Source organism: Anomaloglossus baeobatrachus, chromosome 2 (assembly GCF_048569485.1).
Source record: "Anomaloglossus baeobatrachus isolate aAnoBae1 chromosome 2, aAnoBae1.hap1, whole genome shotgun sequence".
Classification (NCBI taxonomy): domain Eukaryota; kingdom Metazoa; phylum Chordata; class Amphibia; order Anura; family Aromobatidae; genus Anomaloglossus; species Anomaloglossus baeobatrachus.
In genome coordinates, this window is record NC_134354.1 from 697,152,300 (window position 1) to 697,178,595 (window position 26,296).

The 26,296-nt window shown below is 49.1% G+C and overlaps 1 protein-coding gene across 1 annotated transcript; it reads left to right on the top strand.

The window, feature by feature from the left end:
• The first annotated feature begins 1,720 nt into the window (after positions 1–1,720).
• On the top strand, positions 1,721–26,270 carry LOC142290587 (aquaporin-5-like). The gene is made up of 4 exons (XM_075334549.1): positions 1,721–2,083; positions 13,522–13,686; positions 22,966–23,046; positions 25,777–26,270. Exons 1-4 carry the CDS (start codon positions 1,721–1,723, stop codon positions 25,978–25,980), a joined length of 813 nt encoding a protein of 270 aa, XP_075190664.1. The 3' UTR covers positions 25,981–26,270.
• The last annotated feature ends 26 nt before the right edge of the window (positions 26,271–26,296 follow it).

The following is a 26,296-nucleotide window of genomic DNA, read 5'->3' on the forward strand; positions in this document are numbered from 1 at the left end:
GTGTGCGTTTGTCTGAATGTAGCAGAGTTGTGTGCGTTTGTCTGAATGTAGCAGAGTTGTGTGCGTTTGTCTGAATGTAGCAGAGTTGTGTGCGTTTGTCTGAATGTAGCAGAGTTGTGTGCGTTTGTCTGAATGTAGCAGAGTTGTGTGCATTTGTCTGAATGTAGCAGAGTTGTGTGCATTTGTCTGAATGTAGCAGAGTTGTATGCGTTTGTCTGTATGTAGCAGAGTTGTGTGTGTCTGTATGTAGCAGAGTTGTGTGTGTGTGTGTGTTTGTCTGTATGTAGCAGAGTTGTGTGTGTGTGTTTGTCTGTATGTAGCAGAGTTGTGTGTGTGTGTTTGTCTGTATGTAGCAGAGTTGTGTGTGTGTCTGTATGTAGCAGACTTGTGTGTGTGTGTGTGTGTGTCTGTCTGTATGCAGCAGACTTGTGTGTGTGTGTCTGTATGTAGCAGACTTGTGTGTGTGTGTGTCTGTCTGTATGCAGCAGACTTGTGTGTGTGTGTGTGTGTCTGTCTGTAAGTGTATATGACTGTATAGATTTGTCTGTTTATATGTATTTTTGTGAGTTTGTCTTTAAATATGTATATGTACATGTTCGTATCGGTGTCTGTGTGTGGATGGGGCCCACTGGGACTCTTCCGCCCGGGGCCCACAAAAACCTGGAGCCGGCCCTGCACCTGAGTCTCATGCCTAGCTATTTTCCGGACCAGATCTAATCTGTTACACTCCACACCCCCACCAGGAAGGAAGGCGCAGGAATGTAATTATAACACAGATTAAGACAGACAGGGGAAAACTAAAACTCAGACACACTGCAAACTCACAGGAACAAACAGTAAGAGACAAAGGAGAAAAGCAAGGACAGGAAGGAGGGAACAAAATGACAACAAAGGTTAACACCACAACTGCTCACAGCAATAATGCACAACAACCACCAGTAAGTCTGGATCACAGCACCTCACCAGACCAGAATAGGTAAACTATAGTTGGCAAATAGCCCAGCTAGCATATATAGAAGGGGAATGAACATGACTGGCCTCATCACAGCATGTTATCAAGAGACTAATAAGCAGAGAATAACTCTTGCTAGCTTTCCTAAGTCTGTGGGTCAACGACCTTGTCTCCCTGCACTTATCACAGACTTTAGAGAAGTTATCAGGCAGAGTGCCAGAATCTGTATTTTCCACAGATCCTGATGCCACCATGACAGTTGGCGATGCCTGCAAAAGTCTTCTTGTGACAGCATCGGATGTTAGTGCAAAGCACATTTTTGAAAATGCATTGAAATACATTGCAATTGAAATAGTGCTTATCTCTCCATAGTCAGATTTTTAAAAATCGGGTTTAAAAATATTTGAAAAAAAAGTTTAGGTGGGCAGATTCCCTATGACTGGTATCAGTATGGTATTAGGAGTAAGGGTGGCTTCATCATTTCCAGGAAAAATATTATCCATTTATTGGCTGTTTTATGCAGGTGCTTTCATCTGCTATAACCTAGTGTTACGGAAATGTACCAAAACATATAATTATTTACTTGATTAGTCCAGTATGGGAAAATTTCTAATTGATATAAATAGCTTATTGCCACACCTGCACGTGGAATTCTTCCCTCCACCCTGAAGAGATATATACCTGTAAGAAGTCCGTGAATTGTCTTCATTTAGCAGAACACTAAAATCCACAGTAAGGTCTATGGGAGTTGGCATATAGACATAAACCATGTTCAAAAACCTGTGCTCAGGGGCCTTCTCACGGGCTATCCTAGCTGAATTTTTAGGCACACTTATATTTGTATTCTTTGGTCTTGGCTGTGCATTACCTTGGCCATCTGCACTCCCGAGTATTCTGCAAATTTCTCTAGCCTTTGGTTTAGCTATAGGAACCCTTGTCCAGGTGATAGGGCATGTTAGTGGAGCTCACCTGAACCCTGCAGTGACGCTGGCATTCCTGGTGGCATCACAGATCTCCTTCTTGAAATGTATATTCTACATCCTGGCTCAGATGTTGGGAGCTGTGGCCGGAGCGGGGTTACTTTATGAGTTCACCCCAGCCAAAGTGCGAGGGAACCTCTCCATTAATGCGGTGAGTGAAACATGGATGAAAAAGTGGGAACAATTTAAAATGTAATTGTACTTGTAAAATATCTTTTGGATATGTCATAGAAATGTCAGATGTTTTTCACCAGGACGGGTGGTAGGTGGTGGTGTCATGCGGTGTTCTGCGTTGCACTCATTGGGTGTGATGGCAGCGTTGGACTCTGTTCACTTTGCAGAGTCTGACAAACAGCCTAAGATCATTTAGTTGCACAGTCTGTATTGGGTGTTGGCTGGTTCTGGTTTCACGCTCTCCAGTACAGCGGGAGTTAATCCCTGCTGGCTTGTGATCATCTGCTTGGAGCTCAGGCTGCTGACCACCACCAGCTGCCCTCACCATTTATAAGCTTCTGGATACTGGGTATGAGTGCCAGATATAGCATTTTGCTTCCTCGGTTCCTGTGGTTATCCAGTTGTATGATGATCTACAAGTTGTGGTTCAGCGTGTGTGAGTTCTCTAGTTGTGTGTTTATTTCCTACCCATTTTGTGTTACTCCCCAGTTCACATATTGTCAATCCTTTGTGTTTGAGTGCAGTGTGCACGAGTTTTCATTTACCCTTGTCAGTGATTATTTGTGGGGTTTTGGTTATTGGGTATCCGGCCCGCTCCATGGGTGGGGGGATGTATCAGGTCTTGGACAGGAGACAGGGCCACACTGGGGGCTCGAACCTGGCTACCATCAAGTCTACCTTTGAGATAAGGGACAGTGCAGGGACAGTGCAGGGGCTCCAGTCTTAAAGTCAGCCTAGAAGCCCCTGTTCCATCTGTACGCCCCTGTAACAGGTAGGTTCCAGTTCAGAAACCCCCAAAAATCTCTAAAACAGAGAAGCAGACGCGCTCAACTTCATTGCTTCATTTGAGAGAATAGTGGGGTAAGCACTAATCTAAATTTATGACATGTCTCATGACATATGAAATGTTTTTTAAAAGTACTTGTTTGACATTTCAACTGATTTTTAGTATCTTATTATTTTCTAATATAAATAAATTTGCTACTTTGTGGAAACTAACAGCAATAAGGCTAACCGCTGCTAATGGGTGTCATTATGGCTGATTTATAATGTAACTATTGTTTATATACCATAACTTAGCCCATAAATCAGCTCATACATAATTTGAATAACATACAATCTAGATACTTTATTTTCCCATGCCTGTGCCACTTTTCAGTTCTTTCCTGGATACTTATTCCAGCTTGATAAAAGCAGTATGTATGTATGTATATTGTCAGGCATGTTGACTACTATGGAAATAATAGTGAAATACACAGTGGCACAGGGCTGAAACACTGCATGGACAATTGGACATATGCCAGTAAAGATGTCCAACAGTTTCAGGCTTGTTCACAAAAGTTTTGGAAGAGTTGTAATAAATTTATGTGCACAATAGCAGGGGGTGTCAGGACATTTGCTAAAGAAGACCTGGACCCGAAGAATTGAACACCATCATGTATAAAAGCACTAAGAAAACACATTTTAAGACAGTATGATATGTAATATTATAACAGATCCATCAATAGCAGCTTGTTGACAGTTTCCATGAAGCAGTAGAAGGTTATTTTCTATACTGCACAGGGTAAAGTGAGTACAGCAGAAATACAGTCATGTCTAAAGTGTTGGCATTACTGAAATTGTTCCAAAAAAATGAAGTTTTCTCTCAGAAAATGAATGCAATTACATATGTTTTGTTATACAACTGTTTATTTCCTTTGTATGTGTTGAAAAACACAAAAAAACGGACGGGAAAAAAAGCAAATTGGACATCATTTCAAACAAAACTGTAACAATGGGCTGGATAAAATTGTTGGCACTTTTCCAAACTTATGGTTAAACAACTTTGTTTCAAGCATGTGATGCTCGTTCACACTCACCTGTGGCAAATATCAGGTGTGAGCAATATGAAAATCACACCTGAAACCAGATAAAAATGGGAGAAGTTACCTCAATTTTTTGCATTGTGTGTCTGTGTGTGCCATACTAATCATGGAGAACAGAAAGAGAAGAAAACTATCTGATGATTTGAGAATCAAAATTGTTGAAAGATATCAACAGTCTCAAAGTTACAAGTCCATTTCCAGTGATCTTGATGTTCATTTGTTTATGGTGTCCAACATAATCGAGCAGTTTACAACCCATGGCACTGTAGATAGTCTCCCTGGACATGGATGGCAGAGAAAAATTGATTAAAGTTTGTAACGCAGGATAGTCTGGATGGTGGATAAGCAGCACCAATCAAGTTCCAAAGAAATTCAAGATTTTCTGCAGGCTCAGGGTGCCTCAGTGTAAGTGCGAAGTATCCACCCACATTTGAATGAAATTAAACGCTACAGCAGGAGACCCAGGAGGACCCTACTGCTGATACAGAAACATAAAAAGTTAGACTGCAGTTTGCAAAATCTATGCAAGCCAAAATCCTTCTGGGAAAGTGTGTTTTGGACAGATGAGATCAAGATAGAGCTTTTTTGTAAAGCACAACATTCTACTGTTTACTGAAAACAGAATTAGGCTTACAAACAAAAGAACACAGTACCTACAGTCAGACATGGTGGAGGTTCAAACATGTTTTAGGATTGTTTTTCTGCCTCTGGCATTGGGTGCCTTGACTGTGTGCATCCTAAAATCTGAAGGGTATCAAAGGATTTTGGGTTGCAACGTAGTGCCCAGTATCAGAAAGCTGGGTTTCCGTCCTAGGCCATAAGTCTTTCAGCAGGACAATAACCCCAAACATACTTCTGGAAGCCCCCAGAAATGGAAAAAAGCAATGAGAATTCTGAAGTGTCAGCAATGAGTCCGGATCTAACTCCCATTGGTGAGATGTTAAAATTGCTGTTAAGAGAAGGCGCCTTCAAATATAAGAAACCGGGAGCAGTTGGCAAAAGAAAAGTGGTCTAAAATTCCAGTTTAGAGGTGTAAGAAGCTTGTTAATGGTTATAGGAAGTGATTGATTACTGTTGTTTATTCTAAAGTGTGTGCAACCAAATATTCATTTGAGGGTGCCCACAATTTTGTCCGGCATATTTTTAAATTTTTGTATGAAATAATGTCCAATTTGCCTTTTGTTCTCTGCTTTTTTTGTGTTGGTTCAATACATATAAAGGAAATAAACATCTGTATAAGAAAACATCTGTAATGCAATAATGTTCTGGGGAAATTACTTTATTTTCAGGAGCAGATTCAAGGGTGCCAATGTGGCGCCCTGGAAAAGCCAGGGGCCACAGAGCACAACACCCACACACCCCACACTCCCAGCAGGCACACCGAAGTCAGACACAAAACCCTTGTTGCCTTCCGCCAGGGGCTGATGATCACACCAGGGGGTGGGCCAGGCGGTTGGTCCCGCCCATCGAGGAGTTCACAGTCCTGGAGGCGGGAAAACCAGGCAGATTAGTTGTGGAGGTTGAAGTGGAAGGAGGAAAGTAGTAAGAGAGCAGCCTGAAGTTGGTCCGGGTGTGTGGCCCGGACAGATCAGCAAGGTTGGCAGACAGTGGTGACCGTCTGCAGGAGTGGCCTATCCGAGTTACCATAAGGACCGTGGACGGGCGGTGGCCCGGCGGTACCGGACCGGTACACAAAGAGAAGCCAGCACCATCTGGCAGGGGCTTTTCGGACCCCGGCAAGGCGAGGAGTCGCCGTGAATTTGCCGAATCCGTTAGTGAAGGGGACCTCCTGGGTTTCCAAACAGTCAAGTCCTGACAGAAGGCAACAGTTCAACCAACAGAGGGAGACACCGCCACCGCCAAGGCAACCGTTTCTCAGGGCCAGCGCCTGCGGGCAAAGAGGGGCTCCTCCAGCCCATATCCAAGCTGGGGAGCGGGTTACCGGTGGGAACCCATCGGAACCATCAACCGTACTTAGGTGCAGGGAAAGGCAGTCACCATCAACCTGCCGGGAGAAACAACACCGCAGCCGTCTGTGGGACCCGTCGATCCAGCCAAGTGTTTTACCGAGAACTGTGTCTTCATCATTGGGCTGAGTGAGTACCACCGTGCCGTGCGGCACAGCGCTGCCCCTGCGACCCTGCACCTCGCCAGGCCCCGTAACCCGCCTTCCATCCTTTCCTACCCCATCACCGGGCCCCGGGACAACCAACCCCCTAGAAATAACAACCAAGCTGCTCCCTGTCACCGCTCCCGGGATCCCCGTCCAGAGCAGCGGTGGTGTCACCATTATCACCACAACCGTGGGTGGCGTCACGGACAATAAATCCCCACAATCAAATCCCCTTTTCACTCACGGGCGAGGAGCGCCGCTCAAGTCCCCGAGATCCGGCCCACCGCTCGAGCCACCACCGAGCAGCAGCACCAGCGGCCGGACCCGAGCAGTGGGAGAGTGCAGCGTCCCCTCCTCCGCCCGCGACAACTTGGCGTCACGAACAGGATCCTACCGTTCTACCGACTGGTGGAGGTGCGCCTTGTGTGACTGCCGGAGGTGTCCGGCTAAAAATTTGCCGAAGCTGCCATCTTGGGCGCGAAGAGTTCCCGCTCGAGCGTCTCCTCCAGTAGTAGAGGCGCGAAGGCCAAAACCCCGCCCCAATAGAGGAGGAGCCGGAAAGAAACTAAGGGGGGACAAAATGGCGGCCGGTCGCATGTTAGCGCGGCTATAAAAGCAGGGACGCCAGGACTTTGCAGCGATATTGGGTTCCTGGAAGACCTCATTACCAAGATGCATAACCCAACTCCCAACGAGGAAGCCCCCGCGCCCGGCACGGCGACGTGGCTGAGTGACCAGACCGTCCCGCTGAGTAACCGTCTGCAGGCCCACATGCAGCTCCTCCTGGAGGAGTGGGAGACCGACATGGCGGACGTGGTGGCCGCTATGCGGAGACGTGAGGTGGAAGAGGATTTGAAGGAGCGGGTAAGAGACCCACGCCCCTGTATTCCCGAGGGATCCGCCCCTGCGGCTGAGGAGCCCGGCCTGCACCCGCTCACCCTGCCCCCCTCCCCGCTACCCGTGTTAGCTGCTGCCGCCACGCCACTAGGCCCGCTACCGGTCCAACCGGTGGCGGTACCCTGCCAACCCGCCCCGGCGGACCAACCGGCTGGAGACGCTCAGGGCCCCCCTGAACCGCTCCCATGGGAGCCGCTGGGACCGCGACCCCTTGATGAGGATGTGTCAGAAGTCCCGGCAGTGATTGCGCCAGACCCCGAGCCCGGGACCGTGGCATGGATGAAGGCCCGAGTGATGGAGTTCCACCAATGCCAGCAAAGTCAGATATATCTCATGATAGAGCAGTGGGCCCATGAGGTGGAAACGCTGGTTGCAGTTGCCCTAATGTATGGGATGGGCGCAGATGTGACGGAGCCAACGGGTAACCCACGTCCCCATGTCCTACCAAGACCGGCCACTGCGGCTGGGGGGCCCGGTCCTATCACGGCCCTCATTTCGTCCCTACCATTATCCTTGGGACGCCTCAGTGTTAGCCAACCTGACCTACTGCCCCACGCTACCGTGGAGGGATCTGATGTGCTGGATACTGGAAGCCAGGAGGCTGCGGCAGCTGGCGGCAACCCGCCTGACGCAGAGACAAGCGATAGTGACTCCAGTGACTCCAGCTCCGGTGCTGAGCCCACCCCTGGAAGTGAAGAGGCAAGTGAGCGTCTCTGTTACGTGGGAGAATCGGTAGTCTATTACACCGCGCGAAATGGTGGGAACGGATACCGGGCACCCCTGTCCCAGCAGGCATGTCACTGCATGTTTGATATGCTGGTGGCGGAGGATGGGGCCGCCTCATCTGAGGACTCAGAATAAAGGCAGCGGAATGCCGTTGTCAATGTCCCCGTTGGGACCACTACTGTTTAAAGTTTTGAAAGTTTTGCAAAAATGATAAGGATAATCTACCGATGAAGTCACCTGATTGCCATCTGATTTACTGCTGATTGAAACCGGTTGTTGCCGGCACCGTTGTCCCCGTGGGGACCGTTCAAAAAGTTGCATAAAGAACTCTTTATGAACAAGCCCGAGAACTTGCAGGGCAACCACAAACTTAGTGGCATGTTAATAGAAATGTTTGTTGTGGCTTCCACCGTTACCGCCTCCGGAGAGGCAGATTGGAGGAAGGGCCCGCAGTGGAGCAGGCTGGGGCCCAGCCACCACCGGTGGCAATCCTCTGGGGGTTTCAGGGGTTCCCCATGGACGTGGGTCCCCTGAAAAGGACAGAACCCGCTCGGGCAACTTGTGCTGGACTGGGGTCAAGGGGTGCTGCCTGTTTGCTTAGGGGCAGCATCAGGGCCAGGTTGCTTGGGTGGGAGAGAGCGGAAGCCGTGACCATTTGCAACCGTAACGTTTTAAGTAAGAGTACCTCCCGATGTGGGAAGAAGTTATTATAATTGTATTGTGTGTTACCGTTTTTCTATCTTTTTCCAGTTGGTGAAAATAAAACCGGTGATGGACGGGCAGCCCGCGGACGGTCTGCATTTAACTAAGGGGGAATCTGGCGCCCTGGTCAAGCCAGGGGCCACAGAGCACAACACCCACACAACCCACACTCCCAGCAGGCACACTGAAGTCAGACACAAAACCCTTGTTGCTTTCCTCCAGGGGCTGATGATCACACCAGGGGGTGGGCCAGGCGGTTGGTCCCGCCCACCGAGGAGTTCACAGCCCTGGAGGCGGGAAAACCAGGCAGATTAGTTGTGGAAGTTGAAGTGGAAGGAAGAAAGTAGTAAGAGAGCAGCCTGAAGTTGGTCCGGGTGTGTGGCCCGGACAGATCAGCAAGGTTGGCAGACGGTGGTGACCGTCTGCAGGAGTGGCCTATCCGAGTTACCGTAAGGACCGTGGACGGGCGGTGGCCCGGCGGTACCGGACTGGTACACAAAGAGAAGCCAGCACCATCTGGCAGGGGCTTTTCGGACCCCGGCAAGGCTAGGAGTCGCCATGAATTTGCCGAATCCGTTAATGAAGGGGACCTCCTGGGTTTCCAAACAGTCAAGTCCCGACAGAAGGCAACAGTCCAACCAACAGAGGGAGACACCACCACCGCCAAGGCAACCGTTTCTCAGGGCCAGCGCCTGCGGGCAAAGAGGGGCTCCTCCAGCCCATATCCAAGCTGGGGAGCGGGTTACCGGTGGGAACCCATCGGAACCATCAACCGTACTTAGGTGCAGGGAAAGGCAGTCACCATCAACCTGCCGGGAGAAACAACACCGCAGCCGTCTGTGGGACCCGTCCATCCAGCCGAGTGTTTTACCGAGAACTGTGTCTTCATCATTGGGCTGAGTGAGTACCACCGTGCCGTGCGGCACAGCGCTGCCCCTGCGACCCTGCACCTCGCCAGGCCCCGTAACCCGCCTGCCATCCTTTCCTACCCCATCACCGGGCCCCGGGACAACCAACCCCCTACCCACGGAGGGGAGAAATAACAACCAAGCTGCTCCCTGTCACCGCTCCCGGGATCCCCGTCCAGAGCAGCGGTGGTGTCACCATTATCACCACAACCGTGGGTGGCGTCACGGACAATAAATCCCCACAATCAAATCCCCTTTTCACTCACGGGCGAGGAGCGCCGCTCGAGTCCCCGGGATCCGGCCCACCGCTCGAGCCACCACCGAGCAGCAGCACCAGCGGCCGGACCCGAGCAGTGGGAGAGCGCAGTGTCCCCTTCTCCGCCCGCGACACCAACACATGACTATAGTAACGAAGTTAGATTTGAAAGATAGTTCTAGAAGCTGAACCCACACATACTGATGTTATGTAAACGTGCGCGAGGTGGTAGCAATTGGCAAAGCACTGCATTTTCTGCGCCCCAGTACGCTACAAAAATGGTGTTGAGTGAGTGTAACGGGCACTTTGCACACTACGACATCGCAGGTGCGATGTCGGTGGGGTCAAATTGAAAGTGACGCACATCCGGCGTCGCAGGCGATATCGTAGTGTGTAAAGCCTTTTTGATACGATTAACGAGCGCAAAATCGTCGTAATCGTATCATCGGTGTAGCGTCGGTCATTTCCATAATTTGGAAATGACCGATCTTACGATGTTGTTCCTCGTTCCATCGGCAGCACACATCGCTGTGTATCAAGCCGCAGGAGCGAGGAACATCTCCTACCTGCGTCCTGCGGCTCACGCCAGCTATGCGGAAGGAAGGAGGTGGGCGGGATGTTTACATCCCGCTCATCTCCGCCCCTCCGCTTCTATGGGCCGCCTGCCGTGTGACGTCGCTATGACGCCGCACGACCCGCCCCCTTAATAAAGAGGCGGGTCGCCGGCCAGAGCGACGTCGCAGGGCAGGTGAGTGCATGTGAAGCTGGCGTAGCGATAATGTTTGCTACGCCAGCTATCACCATGATATTGCAGCTGCGACGGGGCCTATTGCGCTCGGCATCGCAAGCATCGGCTTGCGATGTCGTAGTGTGCAAAGTGCCCCTAAGTGTGGAGTTGTGGTGTTGGTCCCTCTGTGTCCGGGGCCTTCACCTTCTCCGGGATTGCACATTATTATTGTGCAGTACCATCTTTCTTCATAGCTGTAACAAAGAAAACAGTCCAAAGATAAGAACGTCTCTTTTATATTTAGGTAAACCCCACACATGAAATAACAAGTAATACACCTTCCATTGTCCTCTCCAACATAGGCCGGCTGTTCCAGGAGGCTATAGACATGATCTTATTCTCTTCCACAGAGGCAGCCAAGGAGCGAGGAGAAGGCTGGTTCATCTGCATTCTACCGATATAAAACCGGTGCTCAAGGCATTGTGGATGGGTACGCTGCCCAAAGAATCTTATTTTCCACAATTTTTGCTGGCTAGCTCCGTCCCCCGCTTTATTGATTGACAGAACTGGCTTCACTATATATACACAGAACAAAAATATAAATGCAACTCTTTTTTGTTTTTGCTGACATTTTTCATGAGCTGAACTTTAAGATCTAAGACTTTCTATGTACACAAAATGCCTTTTCTCTCAAATATTGTTCACAAATTTGTCTAAATTAGGATTAGGCCTAAGCCACACGGCATGAAAATCGGTGCGAGTGGAATGCGATAAACCATCGCATTCCACTCGGACCAATATTAGCCTATGTCAGCACCCATGAGCGATTATTTTCTCAGCCCTAATCGGACCGAGAAAACAATTGCAGCATGCTGAGACTGTAATGTGATCCTTGTTTCTCTCGCACTCATTCAAGTCTATAGGGTGAGAGAAAAATCGCACTGCACTCGCATTACACCGGTGTACTGCGAGTGCAGGGCGAGAATCGCAATAGCCATCTACGGAGGAGAGAGGGAGATAAATCCCTCCCGCCCCTCCTCAGTGCCGGCCTGCCCCACCACAACTGAGGTCTGATCGCATGATCGGACCTCAGTCGCAGTGACACTCTCATGACACTCTCATGATACTTGGCTCCCGCTGTGCTACCAGCGTGAGCCGAGTGTCATGCGAGAATTGCACTAGTCCCTCGTGTGGCCCCGGCTTCTGCTTTGCTGACATAATCCCTCCACCTCACAGGTGTGGCATATCAGGATGCTGATTAGACAGTGTGACTATTGCACAGGTGTGCCTTAGCCTGGCCACAATAAAAGGCCACATTAAAATGTGCAGTTTTACAGTATTGGAGGTATCCGGGGAGGTTAGATAGGTTAGTCACCTCCTCTTCAATGGCTGCAAAGTTGCTGGATATTGACAGGAACTTGAACATGCTATTCTATATGCCAATACAAAGCACCCAAACATGGGTGACATGTCCGGTGAGTATACTGGCCATGCAAAAACTGGGATATTTTCAGTTTTGGGGAATTGTGTACAGATTATTGCAATATAGGGTCATGTATTATCACACTACAAAATGAGGTGATGGTTGTGGATGAATGGCACAACAATGGGCCTCAGGTATATCTGTGCATTCAAAATTCAAAATGACATCAATAAAATGCACTTGTGTATGGTGCCTATACCATACACCTGCCCATACCATAACCCCACCAACACCATGGGCCACTCAATTCACAACCTTGACATCAGCAAACCACTCACCCACACGCCACCATACATGCAGTCTGCCATCTGCCCTGTACAGTGAAAACCGGGATTCATCAAAGAAGAGAACACCTCTCCAAGGTCCCAGACGCCATCAAATCTGAGTATTTGCTCACTCAAGTCAGTTACGACAACAAACTGCGGTCACATGGAGACACCGATGAGGACGACGAGCAGCAGATGAGCTTCCCTGAGATGGTTTCTGACAGTTTGTGTGGAAATTCTTTGGTTATGCACTGATTGTTGCAGCTGCTGTCCGGGTGTCCGGTCTCGGACAATCTTGGAGGTGAAGGTGCTGGATGTGGAGGACCTGGGCTGATGTGGTTACATGTGGTCTGCGGTTCTGTGGCCGGGTGGATGTACTACCAAATTCTCTGAAACACCTTTGGAGATGGCTTATGGTAGGTAAATGAGCAACATCTCTGGAGAACATTCCTGCAGTCAGCATTGCCACGCTCCCTGAAAACTTGTGACATCTGTGGCATTGTGCTGTGTGATAAAACTGCACATTTTAGAGTGGCTTTTTATTGTGACCAGCCTAAAGACCACTTTACATGCAGTGACATCGCTAGTGATGTCGCAGCCGATTGAACCCGCCCCCGTCTGTTGTGTGTCACGGGGAAATCGCTGCCTGTGGTGCACAATATCATTAGTCCCCATCACACGCACTTACCTGCCTAGCGACGTCGCTGTGGCCGGCGAACCACCTCCTTTCTAAGGGGGCGGTTCGTGCGGCGTCACAGCGACATCACACGGCAGCCGTCCAATAGAAGCAGAGAGGCGGAGAGCAGCTGAAAGAAAGACACGCCCACCTCGTTGCCGGCGGACGAAGTTGTTCCTCGTTCCTGGGGTGTCACACGTAGCGATGTGTGCTGCCTCAGGAATGACGAACAACCTGCGTCCTGCAACAGCAACGATATTTGGGATTAGAACGACGTGTCAACGATCAATGATTAGGTGAGTAATTTTGATCATTAGCGGTCGCTCGTACATTTCACACGCAACAACATCGCTAACGAGGCCGGATGTGCGTCACGAATTCGTGACCCCAACGACATCTCGTTAGCGATGTCGTTGCGTGTAAAGTCCCCTTTAGGCACACCTGTGCAATAATCTTGCTGTCTAATCAGCACCTTGAGATGCCACACCTGTGACGTGGATGGATTATATCGGCAAAGGAGACGCACTCACTCACAGATTTAGGTAAATTTGTGAACAATATTTGAGAGAAAAAGGCCTTTTGTTTATATAGAAAAGTCTTAGATCTTAGACTACGGCTCATGAAAATCGGAGCAAAAACAAATGTGTTGCATATTTACTTTTGTTCATTGTGGAATAAAATATGCCCAAAAACCATAATACCACTAATATGCCGTTTGTTTCTTCTCCGAGAAATAACCAAAGCAGATAGAAGTTTGGCAGCTGTTCACATTCATTTCAATATTGTGTCTTTTCAGATTAATGAGGACACCACTCCTGGGCAGGCGGTGGCAGTGGAGCTGTTCCTCACCATGCAGCTTGTCTTGTGTGTTTTTGGTACAACAGACAGCAGAAGATCAGACAACACTGGATCACCAGCTTTATCCATTGGTCTTTCTGTTACTCTAGGACATCTACTTGGGGTATGTAAGAAAGTAATGGATCTAATATAATTGCACTGCTTTAAATGTGGACATGAGTATGACTGCACCCACCAGAAAATCTATCGGAGAATGATTGTGAATAAAGCTCACACGTCCTTTACTGGTCTCTCTTGGTCATTTATCATTGATGGACAGCTCTGACTTTACAGGAACTAGAGGAGATATAGAGAAGACATATAGAGAGGAGAAATATAGAGGTGATATATAGAGGAGATATAGAGAGGAGATATAGAGAGGAGATATAGAGAGGAGATATAGAGAGGAGATATAGAGAGGAGATATATAGAGGAGATATATAGAGAAGATATATAGAGGAGATATATAGAGGAGATATATAGAGGAGATATATAGAGGAGGTATATAGAGGAGATATATAGAGGAGATATACAGAGGAGGTATATAGAGAAGATATATAGAGGAGATATATAGAGGAGATATATAGAGGAGGTATATAGAGAAGATATATAGAGGAGATATATAGAGGAGATATATAGAGGAGGTATATAGAGGCGATATAGAGAGGCGATATAGAGAGGCGATCTAGAGAGGAGATAGAGAGGAGATATAGAGAGGAGATAAACAGAGGAGAAATATAGAGGTGATATATAGAGAGGAGATATAGAGAGGAAATATAGAGAGGAGATATATAGAGGAGATATATAGAGGAGATATATAGAGGCGATATAGAGAGGCGATATAGAGAGGCGATATAGAGAGGAGATAAACAGAGGAGAAATATAGAGGTGATATATAGAGGAGATATACAAAGGAGATATCTAGAGGAGATATATAGAGGAGATATACAGAGGAGCTATATAGAGGAGACATAGAGAGGAGATAAACAGAGGAGAAATATAGAGGTGATATATAGAGAGGAGATATAGAGAGGAGAAATATAGAGGTGATATATAGAGAGGAGATATATAGAGGAGATATATAGAGGAGATATATAGAGGAGATATATAGAGGAGATATAGAGAGGAGATAAACAGAGGAGAAATATAGAGGTGATATATAGAGGAGATATACAGAGGAGATATACAGAGGAGATATACAGAGGAGCTATATAGAGGAGCTATATAGAGGAGATATATAGAGAAGATATAGAGAGGCGATATAGAGAGGAGATATAGAGGAGACATAGAGAGGAGATAAACAGAGGAGAAATATATTGGTGATATATAGAGGAGATATACAGAGGAGATATACAGAGGAGATATACAGAGGAGCTATATAGAGGAGCTATATAGAGGAGATATAGAGAGGCGATATAGAGAGGAGATATAGAGGAGACATAGAGAGGAGATAAACAGAGGAGAAATATATTGGTGATATATAGAGAGGAGATATAGAGAGGAGAAATATAGAGGTGATATATAGAGAGGAGATATAGAGAGGAGATATATAGAGGAGATATATAGAGGAGATATATAGAGAAGATATATAGAGGAGATATATAGAGGAGATATATAGAGGAGATATATAGAGGAGATATATAGAGGAGGTATATAGAGGCGATATAGAGAGGCGATATAGAAAGGCGATATAGAGAGGAGATATAGAGGAGATATAGAGGAGATATAGAGAGGAGATAAACAGAGGAGAAATATAGAGGTGATATATAGAGGAGATATACAGAGGAGATATACAGAGGAAATATACAGAGGAGCTATATAGAGGAGCTATATAGAGGAGATATAGAGAGGAGATATATAGAGAAGATATAGAGAGGAGATATAGAGAGGAGATATAGAGAGGAGATATACAGAGGCGATATAGAGATGCGATATAGAGAGGCGATATAGAGAGGAGATATAGAGGAGATATAGAGAGGAGATAAACAGAGGAGAAATATAGAGGTGATATATAGAGGAGATATACAAAGGAGATATCTAGAGGAGATATACAGAGGAGCTATATAGAGGAGACATAGAGAGGAGATAAACAGAGGAGAAATATATTGGTGATATATAGAGAGGAGATATAGAGAGGAGAAATATATAGGTGATATATAGAGAGGAGATATAGAGAGGAGATATATAGAGGAGATATATAGAGGAGATATATAGAGGAGATATATAGAGGAGATATATAGAGGAGATATATAGAGGAGATATATAGAGGAGGTATATAGAGGAGGTATATAGAGGCGATATAGAGAGGCGATATAGAGAGGCGATATAGAAAAGCGATTTAGAGAGGAGATATAGAGGAGATATAGAGGAGATATAGAGAGGAGATAAACAGAGGAGAAATATAGAGGTGATATATAGAGGAGATATACAGAGGAGATATACAGAGGAGCTATATAGAGGAGCTATATAGAGGAGATATAGAGAGGAGATATATAGAGAAGATATAGAGAGGAGATATAGAGAGGAGATATAGAGAGGAGATATACAGAGGAGATATAGAGAGGAGATATAGAGAGGAGATATACAGAGGAGATATACAGAGGAGATATAGAGAGGAGATATAGAGAGGAGATATAGAGAGGAGATATAAAGAGGAGATATAGAGAGGAGAAATATAGAGGAGATAAACAGAGGAGAAATATAGAGGAGATATAAAGAGGAGATATAAAGAGGAGATATAAAGAGGAGATATAGAGAGGATGTCAGGGCCAGGTGGACGGGCAGACCCAGGAGGTGGATCCACTGGGCCGAACTCCTAGATGGTGGTAAGGGGTCCGGTAGCTGGAGCACTATAGGCAGCAGAACAGTCCGTGCATACGAGTATAACGGAGAAGTCCCTGGGACCACGGAGTCACTGATGGTAGTCCGGGTGACGCAGCTCAGGTTCGGAAGCCGAGAAGATGTCAGGCGGGGTCCGGAACCTTTGGAGCGAGATGACGGGTCACCGCAGGGATCCGAGATGGTACGGACTGTCAGGATGGCAGATGGACAGCGTTCGGGGGTTCGGGATTCGGCAGGATCGGATGGCAAGGCAGGCACGGCTCTACAAGAGAGATAGGTGAGTATATCATAGAGACACCAGGAGACCTGACTCCTAGCTTAAAAAACACGAAGATCAGGCCCCGCCCCCTTGGACATCAAACCCCTTTATACCCTGTACCTGTTTGCATCATTTCCTGTTAATGGACGCTGGCCCTTTAAGAAAGGGTCAATGACCGCGCGCGCGCCCTAATGCGCATGCGCGCGGCCCGAGTGCCAGAAGCCAGGGCAGGAAGCTGCGAGGAGGAAGCAGCAGGGCCGGGCTGGGGCTGGGAAGCCGACGGGCGCCGGGAGCGGGGACCAGGACGCCGGGGACGCGCCGGCAATGGATGCTGGAGAGCGGGGAGCGGCGGTGACCGGACCAAGGAACCGGGAAGCGAGGCAGGGGAGCCGGGGAGCGTGACAGGTGAGCCGGAGGGCAGCTCAGGGGACCCAGGGAGCGTGACAGTACCCCCCCCCCACGCCCCCCTCCCCGCAACCGGGACAGGAAGGCACGGATCAGCGGAGTACCCACATTCTCCCGGGGCTCCCAGGACCTATCCTCAGGACAATACCCAGCCCAGTCCACCAGGAAAAACTGTCGACCCCGTACGGTCTTCATGGCCACGATATCCCTTACCGCATAGATGTCGTCATCGGCAATAGGAGGAGGAGCCGAACTGGCCGCAGCGGAGAAGGGACCAAGGACAACCGGCTTGAGCAGGGAGACGTGGAAGGAATTGGGTATCCTCATCGTGGCCGGGAGCTTTAGCTTGTAGGAGACCTCATTGATCTTGTTGAGGACTTTAAACGGCCCGATGTAGCGAGGACCCAGCTTGTAGGATGGTATCTTCAATCGGACGTACTTGGAAGCAAGCCAGACTAGATCTCTAGGAGAGAAACACGGAGGGTCCAGACGTCTCTTGTCTGCGTGTCTCTTCATCCGCAGGGAAGCACGCCCAAGGGACGCCTTGACAGAGTCCCAAATGGTTGCAAAGTCACGGGCTACAGTATCAGCAGCAGGGACATCCGAAGAAGGGGATACAGGCAATGGAACGGAGGGCTGAAGTCCGTAAACGACATGGAAGGGAGAGCTGGAGGACGACTCACTGATGTGGTGGTTATGGGAGAATTCAGCCCAAGGAAGAAGCGTGGACCAGTCGTCGTGATGGGCGTTGACATAGTGACGTAAGAAGGAGGTCAGGATTTGATTGACCCTCTCCACTTGGCCATTAGACTGAGGATGGTAGGCAGAAGAAAAGTCCAGAGTCACTCACAGATGTTTGCAGAGCGCCCTCCAGAAGCGGGAGGTGAACTGAGTTCCTCTGTCGGATACGATGTGTGATGGAAAGCCATGCAAGCGGAAGATATGATGTATATAGGCGTCCGCGAGTTCCTGAGCAGAGGGCAGTCCAGCCATAGGGACGAAATGAGCCATTTTAGAGAACCGATCCACCACGACCCATATGACTGTGTGTCCGGAGGACAATGGCAAGTCCGTAATAAAGTCCATCGCTATGTGTTGCCACGGAACTGAGGGTATCGGCAGAGGCAGAAGACGGCCATATGGCAGGTGTTTGGGCGTCTTGTTCCTGGCACAAGAGGAGCAGGCAGAGACAAAAGCAGCGACGTCCATGCGAAGGGATGGCCACCAGTAATGGCGTACAATCGCACCCCATGTTCTCTTCTGGCCAGCATGACCGGCTGTTTTCGAGGCATGACCCCAGTGTAACACTTTTTGCCTGTCAGTATCAGAGACATAGGTCTTCCCGGGCGGTATCTGGGCCAGGGTGACAGGAGCCACCGGAATGATTTTGCTAGGACAGATGATGGGTTGGGTAGTCTCCTCCTCCTGCTCCATGGGCATGAAAGACCTGGACAAGGCATCAGCGCGTACGTTCTTGTCCGCGGGTCGGAAATGGAGCTGGAAATCAAACCTGGCAAAGAATAAGGACCACCTGGCTTGCCGTGGGTTCAGTCGCTGAGCGGACCGCAGGTATTCCAGGTTCTTGTGGTCCGTGTAAATAATCACGGGGTACATTGCTCCTTCCAGAAGGTAGCGCCATTCCTCCAGAGCCAGTTTGACTGCCAATAGCTCTCGGTCACCGATGGTGTAGTTGCGCTCAGGCGCTGAGAAGCTCTTGGAGAAGAATCCGCAAGTTACCATCTTCCCGGAGGAGGACTTCTGCATGAGCACTGCTCCGGCTCCCGAGTAGGAGGCATCCACCTCCAAGGTGAACTGGCGGTTTAACTCCGGACGGTGGAGTACAGGAGAGGAGGCAAATGCCCGCTTCAGAGAGCCAAACGCGGCGTCGGCCGCAGGTGACCAGTCCTTTGGATTAGCCTCCTTCTTGGTCAAAGCGGAGAGAGGAGCAGTCAGAGCAGAGAAGTGAGGGATAAACTGGCGGTAGTAGTTGGCGAATCCCAGGAAACGTTGGATTGCCTTCAGTCCAGAAGGAGGAGGCCAGTTGAGAATGGAGGAGACCTTCTTTGGATCCATCTGCAGTCCGGTATCAGAGATGATGTACCCCAGGAAGGGGAGAGAAGACTGCTCAAAGACACACTTCTCGTACTTGGCGTACAGACGATTCTCTCTCAGTCTTTGTAGAACCAGCTGTACGTTCTCTCTGTGGGTCTGGAGGTCCGGAGAGAAGACAAGGATGTCATCCAGATACACTACCACACAGACGTAGAGCAGGTCCCGGAAAACGTCGTTCACCAGTTCTTGAAAGACGGCTGGGGCGTTACACAGGCCGAAGGGCATCACGCAGTATTCATAGTGCCCATCGCGAGTGTTGAACGCGGTCTTCCATTCGTCCCCAGAGCGGATGCGTACCAGATTGTAAGCACCCCGAAGATCCAGCTTGGTGAACACACGAGCTCCTCTAAGCCGGTCAAACAATTCGGGGATGAGCGGCAGAGGGTACTTGTTTTTTACGGTGATTTGGTTCAATCCCCGGTAATCTATGCATGGGCGTAAGTCGCCCTCTTTCTTCTTGACGAAGAAGAAGCCTGCTCCAGCAGGAGAGGAGGATCTCCGAATGAATCCCCTTGCCAGGCTCTCTGTGATGTAAGTAGACATGGCCCTTGTTTCGGCTGGAGACAATGGATATATCCGTCCTCGAGGAGGTGTAGTTCCTGGGAGCAGGTCGATGGCACAATCGTAAGGACGATGAGGCGGAAGTACCTCAGATTCCTTTTTATCAAAGACGTCCGCGAAGGACCAAAAGGCCGAGGGCAGTCCCGGTAGGTTCTCTGGAACCGGAGGTCGTCGGATGGGTTGTATGGTCTTCAGACACTTCTCATGGCACGAAGAGCCCCATCGGGTGATTTCGCCAGTACCCCAGCTGACTGATGGTTCGTGTGTCCGCAACCAGGGAAGTCCCAGCAGGATTTGATGGGACATGTGTGGAAGGACGTAGAGAGCGATGTTCTCGGTGTGCAGGGCACCGATACGCAGTTCGACCGGCCTGGTGATCCAGGAGATGGTGTCAGAGAGGGGTCTCCCATCCACAGAGGCAATCACTAGGGGCTTGTCGAGTGGAGTAACAGGCACCTGGTACTTGTCTACCGTGGCCTGCTGGATGAAATTGCCTGCTGCCCCGGAATCGAGGTATGCCTCAGCCGTGAACCGCGTCTCTCCCGTTGTCACTTGCACAGTCCACGTAACCGGGTCTGAGAGAGTCCCAGCACCTAGGGTGGCCTCTCCTACCAACCCTAGGCTTTGTAGTTTCCCGGCCTCTCTGGACAGGAGCGTAGCAGGTGTGTGCCCTCTCCGCAGTAAAAGCAGAGACCCTTGGCGAGCCGCTCTGCTCGACGTTGTTCAGACTGCCGCACTCGGTCGATCTGCATGGGCTCGTGGACGGGGGCCCCAGCTGTTGATGACTGAAGTACGGAGGGCTTCTGCGGAGGAGAGGAATGCCGTACCGGACGTCTCTCACGGGACACTTCCTTGGATCGCTCCTGAAAGCGAAGGTCTACTCGAGTCGCTAGGGCAATCAGGGCATCCAGGGTGGTCGGTACGTCACGACCCGCCAGCTCATCTTTAATTCGCCCCGAGAGACCTTCCCAGAAGGCGGCGGTTAGGGCCTCGTTGTTCCAGCCGAGTTCCGCAGCCAGGGTGCGAAACCGGATTGCGTATTGACCCACCGTCAGAGTCCCCTGACGTAACCGGAGAAGAGACGAAGCAGACGCGGAGGCGCGTCCGGGCTCATCAAAGGTGCCACGGAATGCCTGCAGGAACTCTTGGATGTTCGTGGTCACAGGATCCCCCTTCTCCCACAAGGGGTTCATCCACGCCAGTGCCTCACCCTCAAGATGGGACATGATGAAGGCGACCTTGGCTTGGTCGGAGGCAAACAAATGCGGCAGCTGCGTGAAATGGAGGGAGCATTGGTTTAAGAATCCCCTGCAGGTCTTGGGGTCTCCGGCGTACCGGGGTGGTGAGGCCAAACGAAGTCTGGAAGTTTCTGAAGAAGTCGCCACGGGGGCTGGAGCCGTGGCTTGACTAGTGGAAGCCCGGGATGTTGAAGACGTAACTGCTGCTTGTAGCGTGTTCAGGCGGGCGTCCACAGAAGACATGAATTGCAGCATGCGGGTCTGAGTCTCACGCTGGCGTTGGAGTTCCTCCTGTACGGCTGCTAGTGCTGCAGCGGGATCCATGGCCTGATCTTACTGTCAGGGCCAGGTGGACGGGCAGACCCAGGAGGTGGATCCACTGGGCCGAACTCCTAGATGGTGGTAAGGGGTCCGGTAGCTGGAGCACTATAGGCAGCAGAACAGTCCGTGCATACGAGTATAACGGAGAAGTCCCTGGGACCACGGAGTCACTGATGGTAGTCCGGGTGACGCAGCTCACGTTCGGAAGCCGAGAAGATGTCAGGCGGGGTCCGGAACCTTTGGAGCGAGATGACGGGTCACCGCAGGGATCCGAGATGGTACGGACTGTCAGGATGGCAGATGGACAGCGTTCGGGGGTTCGGGATTCGGCAGGACCGGATGGCGAGGCAGGCACGGCTCTACAAGAGAGATAGGTGAGTATATCATAGAGACACCAGGAGACCTGACTCCTAGCTTAAGAAACACGAAGATCAGGCCCCGCCCCCTTGGACATCAAACCCCTTTATACCCTGTACCTGTTTGCATCATTTCCTGTTAATGGACGCTGGCCCTTTAAGAAAGGGTCAATGACCGCGCGCGCGCCCTAATGCGCATGCGCGCGGCCCGAGTGCCAGAAGCCAGGGCAGGAAGCTGCGAGGAGGAAGCAGCAGGGCCGGGCTGGGGCTGGGAAGCCGACGGGCGCCGGGAGCGGGGACCAGGACGCCGGGGACGCGCCGGCAATGGATGCTGGAGAGCGGGGAGCGGCGGTGACCGGACCAAGGAACCGGGAAGCGAGGCAGGGGAGCCGGGGAGCGTGACAGGTGAGCCGGAGGGCAGCGCAGGGGACCCGGGGAGCGTGACAGAGGAGATATAGAGAGGAGATATAAAGAGGAGATATAAAGAGGAGATATAGAGAGGAGATATAGAGAGGAGATATAGAGAGGAGATATAAAGAGTAGATAAACAGAGGAGAAATATAGAGGAGAAATATAGAGGAGATATAAAGAGGAGATATAAAGAGGAGATATAGAGAGGAGATATAGAGAGGAGATATAGAGAGGAGATATAGAGAGGAGATAAACAGAGGAGAAATATAGAGGAGATATACAGAGGAGATATAGAGCTATACATTATAAGGCTATGTGCGCACGTTGCGTAAAAACATGCAGTTACGCTGCGCTTTGTAGCGCAGCGTAACTGCATGCGTCCTGCGGCCCCTGCACAGTCTATGGAGATTGTGCAGGGGCCGTGCGCACGTGGCGTCTAAGAGCGCAGCGCTTCGGCTACTGCCGAAGCGCTGCGCAAAAAGAAGTGACATGTCACTTCTTTCCTGCGCTTTGCCGGCAGTTCCTGCTCTGTCTATGGCAGGAGCTGCAGGCAGAGCGCATGGAATCGGCGCTCACTACGGACATTTCTGCAGCGATCTAAAGCGCACATGTGCTCTTCAGATCGCTGCAGAAATTTCTGCAGGGCTTGTACGCAACGTGCGCACATAGCCTAATGCTGTCAGATTGGGTGGCCTTAGAGGATAGGTACCTGCACTACATGGTACATAGGAGTCGGCTTTCTTCCTGCTGGAGGAGACCTAATTTCTATAGCACAGTTACAAAGTTCTGGAAAGTTCCTTTCAATGTCAGTAAGTTACTTAACGCCTTGTTCTTGCTATGCGCATTGTGTACTTATTCTTCTGTGTCCTGACATGATTCCATCTCTTTCTTGGCTTCAGATCTATTTCACTGGTTGTTCAATGAATCCAGCAAGATCTTTTGGTCCTGCCATGATTATGGGATTGTACAATTCTCATTGGGTAAGAAGAACACAACGAAAGCACAAGACTTGACCCATACGAATCCTGTTTCTTGGACGTGAAGCACATAATACAGTGTTTCTGTTCCTGGCACTTATTTTAAGCCAAAGTCGAAAGTGGATGCAAAAAGAGGAAAAAATATAATGAAACGACTGGTACTTTGCTTTTTTGCATCCACCTGTGTTGGAGGAGACAGTTTGACATTTTTATTTATTTAATTTTTTTCAGAACACGGCATGCTATAGTTATGACTCCTTTTCCAGGCTAGTCTGTAGGACTTAACCCCTTAACAACCAATGATGTATATGGTACGTCATTAGCAGCTGTCAATTCCCGGATCATGATGTACCATGTGCTTCATGATTTTAAACTGTCACTGTGTGAAAGCGCTGAGCCATCATCAGCGGTAACCGAGAACTGAGACCAGTTACATAGGTTGAAAATAGACCACGGTCCATCTAGTACAACCTTCCTCCTCCAGTATATATTTTGTCATTAAATCATTTATACCCGACAATGTTGTGTGTACTGAGGAAATCATCCAGCCCTTTTATAAAAGCTGTTATATTATCTGCCATTACTACCTCTTGTGGTAGGGCATTCCACAGTCTGACTGCTCTAACTGTAAAGAACCCTTTCCTATTTAGCTGCCGGAATCGCTTTTCTTCCACTCGCAGTGAGTGCCCCCTGGTCCTTAGTATTGTCTTTGGAAGGAATAAGTCATGTGCCAGTCCTTTATATTGACCACACATGTATTTATACATATAAATGAGATCTCCTCTGAGACGTCTTTTTTTCTAAGCTAAACAAATCCAACTTTTCCAACCTCTCATCATATGGGAGGCCTTCCATTCCTTGTAGTAGTCTAGGTAGCCACCTTTCAACTGACTTTAAAGGGGGCTTTACACACTACGATATCGTTAATGTTTTATCGTCAGGGTCAAGTTGTTAGTGACGCACATCCGGCGTCATTAATGATATCGCAGCGTGTGACACTGACCAGCGACCTTAAGCGACCTCAAAAATGGTGAAAATCGTTCACCATGGAGAGGTCGTCCCAAACTCAAAAATCGGTAAGGGTTGTTTATCCAGGTGGTTCATCGCTAATGCGGCAGCACACATCGCTATGTGTGACACCGCAGGAGCGAGGAACGTCTCCTTACCTGCCGCCGGCCACAATGCAGAATGAAGGAGGTGAGCGGGATGTTACGTCCTGCTCATCTCCGCCCCTCCACTTTGATTGGCCGGCCGCTTAGTGACGTTGCGGTGACATCGCTGTGATGCCGAACGTCCCTCCCCCTTGAAGGAGGGATTGTTCGGCAGTCACAGCGACGCCGCCGACCAGGTAAGTATGTGTGACGCTGCCGTAGCGATAATGTTCGCTACGGCAGCGATCACAAACAATCGCATGCACGACGGGGGCGGGTACTTACACGCTCGCTATTGCTACAAATTGCTAGCGATATCGCTACCGTGTAAAGCCCCCTTAACTTCTGAATGTCCTTTTTAAAATGTGGAGCCCAAAATTGGATCCCATATTCTATATGTGGCCTTACAAGTGATTTATAGAGGGGTAACAATACGTTGGATTACGGGATCTAATCTCTCTTTTTATACACCCTAAAATCTTGTTTGCTTTAGCAGCTGCTGCCTGACATTGAGTGCTGCTGCTCAGCTTATTTGTAATGAGAATACCCAAGTCTTTCTCCTGTTCTGTAGTCCCGGGTTTTTTACATTTAATGTATATGCAGCTATAGGATTACTCCGTCCTAGGTGCATTACTTTACATTTACCAACATTACATCTCATTTGCCAAGTGTCTAACCATTCCAACATAAGTCCTGCTGCTTAAACAAACATTCCAGGAAAACAACAGATTGAACCCTGACAAGATAGTCATCCCCGAATTCTCCATGTTAACCTTTGCAGAATGCTGTCTTCAGATTATATAGCAAAAACCTGCTGACAGATTCCCTTTAATGCAACAAGTTGACAGACAGTCACAAGCTACACATCACAGGTCTGAGAGCCACATGTGGCTCCCACGTCACAGGTTGGGGTTCCCTGCCATAGCCTTTAAGACCAGCGTTCAAAAGAAAATTGCAATTTGTTGTAATTATAAAGTGAAGACTGATTGTGCATCCTAAAATGTATACCTATATAATGATTATAACTACACATTAGGCCTAAGACGCACGGTGAGAAAAACTGTGCGAGAAGAATGCGATAAAACATCGCACTCCACGAACCAATACTAGCCTATGTAAGCGCACATGAGCGATTATTTTCTTAGCCCTAATCGGACCGAGAAAACAATCGCAGCATGCTGAGACTGTAATGCGAGTCTCTTTCTCTCGCACCCATTCAAGTCTATGGGGCGAGAGAAAAATCGCACTGCTCTCGCATTACACCGGTGTGCCGCGAGTGCAGGGCGAGAATAGCAATAGCCGGCTACGGAGGAGAGAGGGAGATAAATCCCTCCCGTCCCTCCTCAGAGCCAGCCCGCCCCCCGCAGCTGAGGTCCGCTCGCACAGTCCGACCTCAGTCACAGGGACACTCGCATGACACTCGGCTCTGCTGTACTGCCTGCGTGGGTCGAGTGTCATGCGAGGGGATCACAGTAATCCCCATGTGGCCCCGACCTTATATATATAGCGGTTGGACCTACTATGAAATGGACGCTGCTCCATGACTCAAGAAAATTAACCTATTCCTTCTGCTTATTCCCAGGTCTTTTGGGTAGGTCCCATGTGTGGAGGAATTTTTGGATCTTTGATCTACAATTACTTACTGGTCCCACATACAAAGAATTCTTTGGATCGATTGTCTATCCTTCAAGGAACATATGACCCAGAACATGAACAAGAGCGAGAGGAACACCGCAAACATTCTGTGGAGCTGAGCTCTTTTCACAAGAGCATGGATACAGTGTAAAATCACAAAGGAATGATTTGGCATTTTAATGAATACAATGGACTTAGCATTAAGGTGAACTTGCCATCCACCCTTGGTGTATGCCGCCATTTTGCAGCACTGAATATATCAGTATGAGGTCTATTAGACTAATGGGAATATTACTATTATTTTTACTACTATTATTATGAATCTAAGGGGCACTTTGCACACTACGATATCGCAGGTGCGATGTCGGTGGGGTCAAATCGAAAGTGATGCACATCCGCTGTCGCAGTCGACATCGTAGTGTGTAAATCCTTTTTGATACGATTAACGAGCGCAAAAACGTCGTTAT

Coding starts and splice junctions, on each gene's coding strand:
- LOC142290587 (XM_075334549.1), top strand. CDS start 1,721: ATGTTCAAAAACCTGTGCTCAGGGGCCTTCTCACGGGCTATCCTAGCT. Junction 2,084..13,521: donor GGAACCTCTCCATTAATGCG/GTGAGTGAAACA, acceptor GTGTCTTTTCAG/ATTAATGAGGACACCACTCC. Junction 13,687..22,965: donor CTCTAGGACATCTACTTGGG/GTATGTAAGAAA, acceptor TCTTGGCTTCAG/ATCTATTTCACTGGTTGTTC.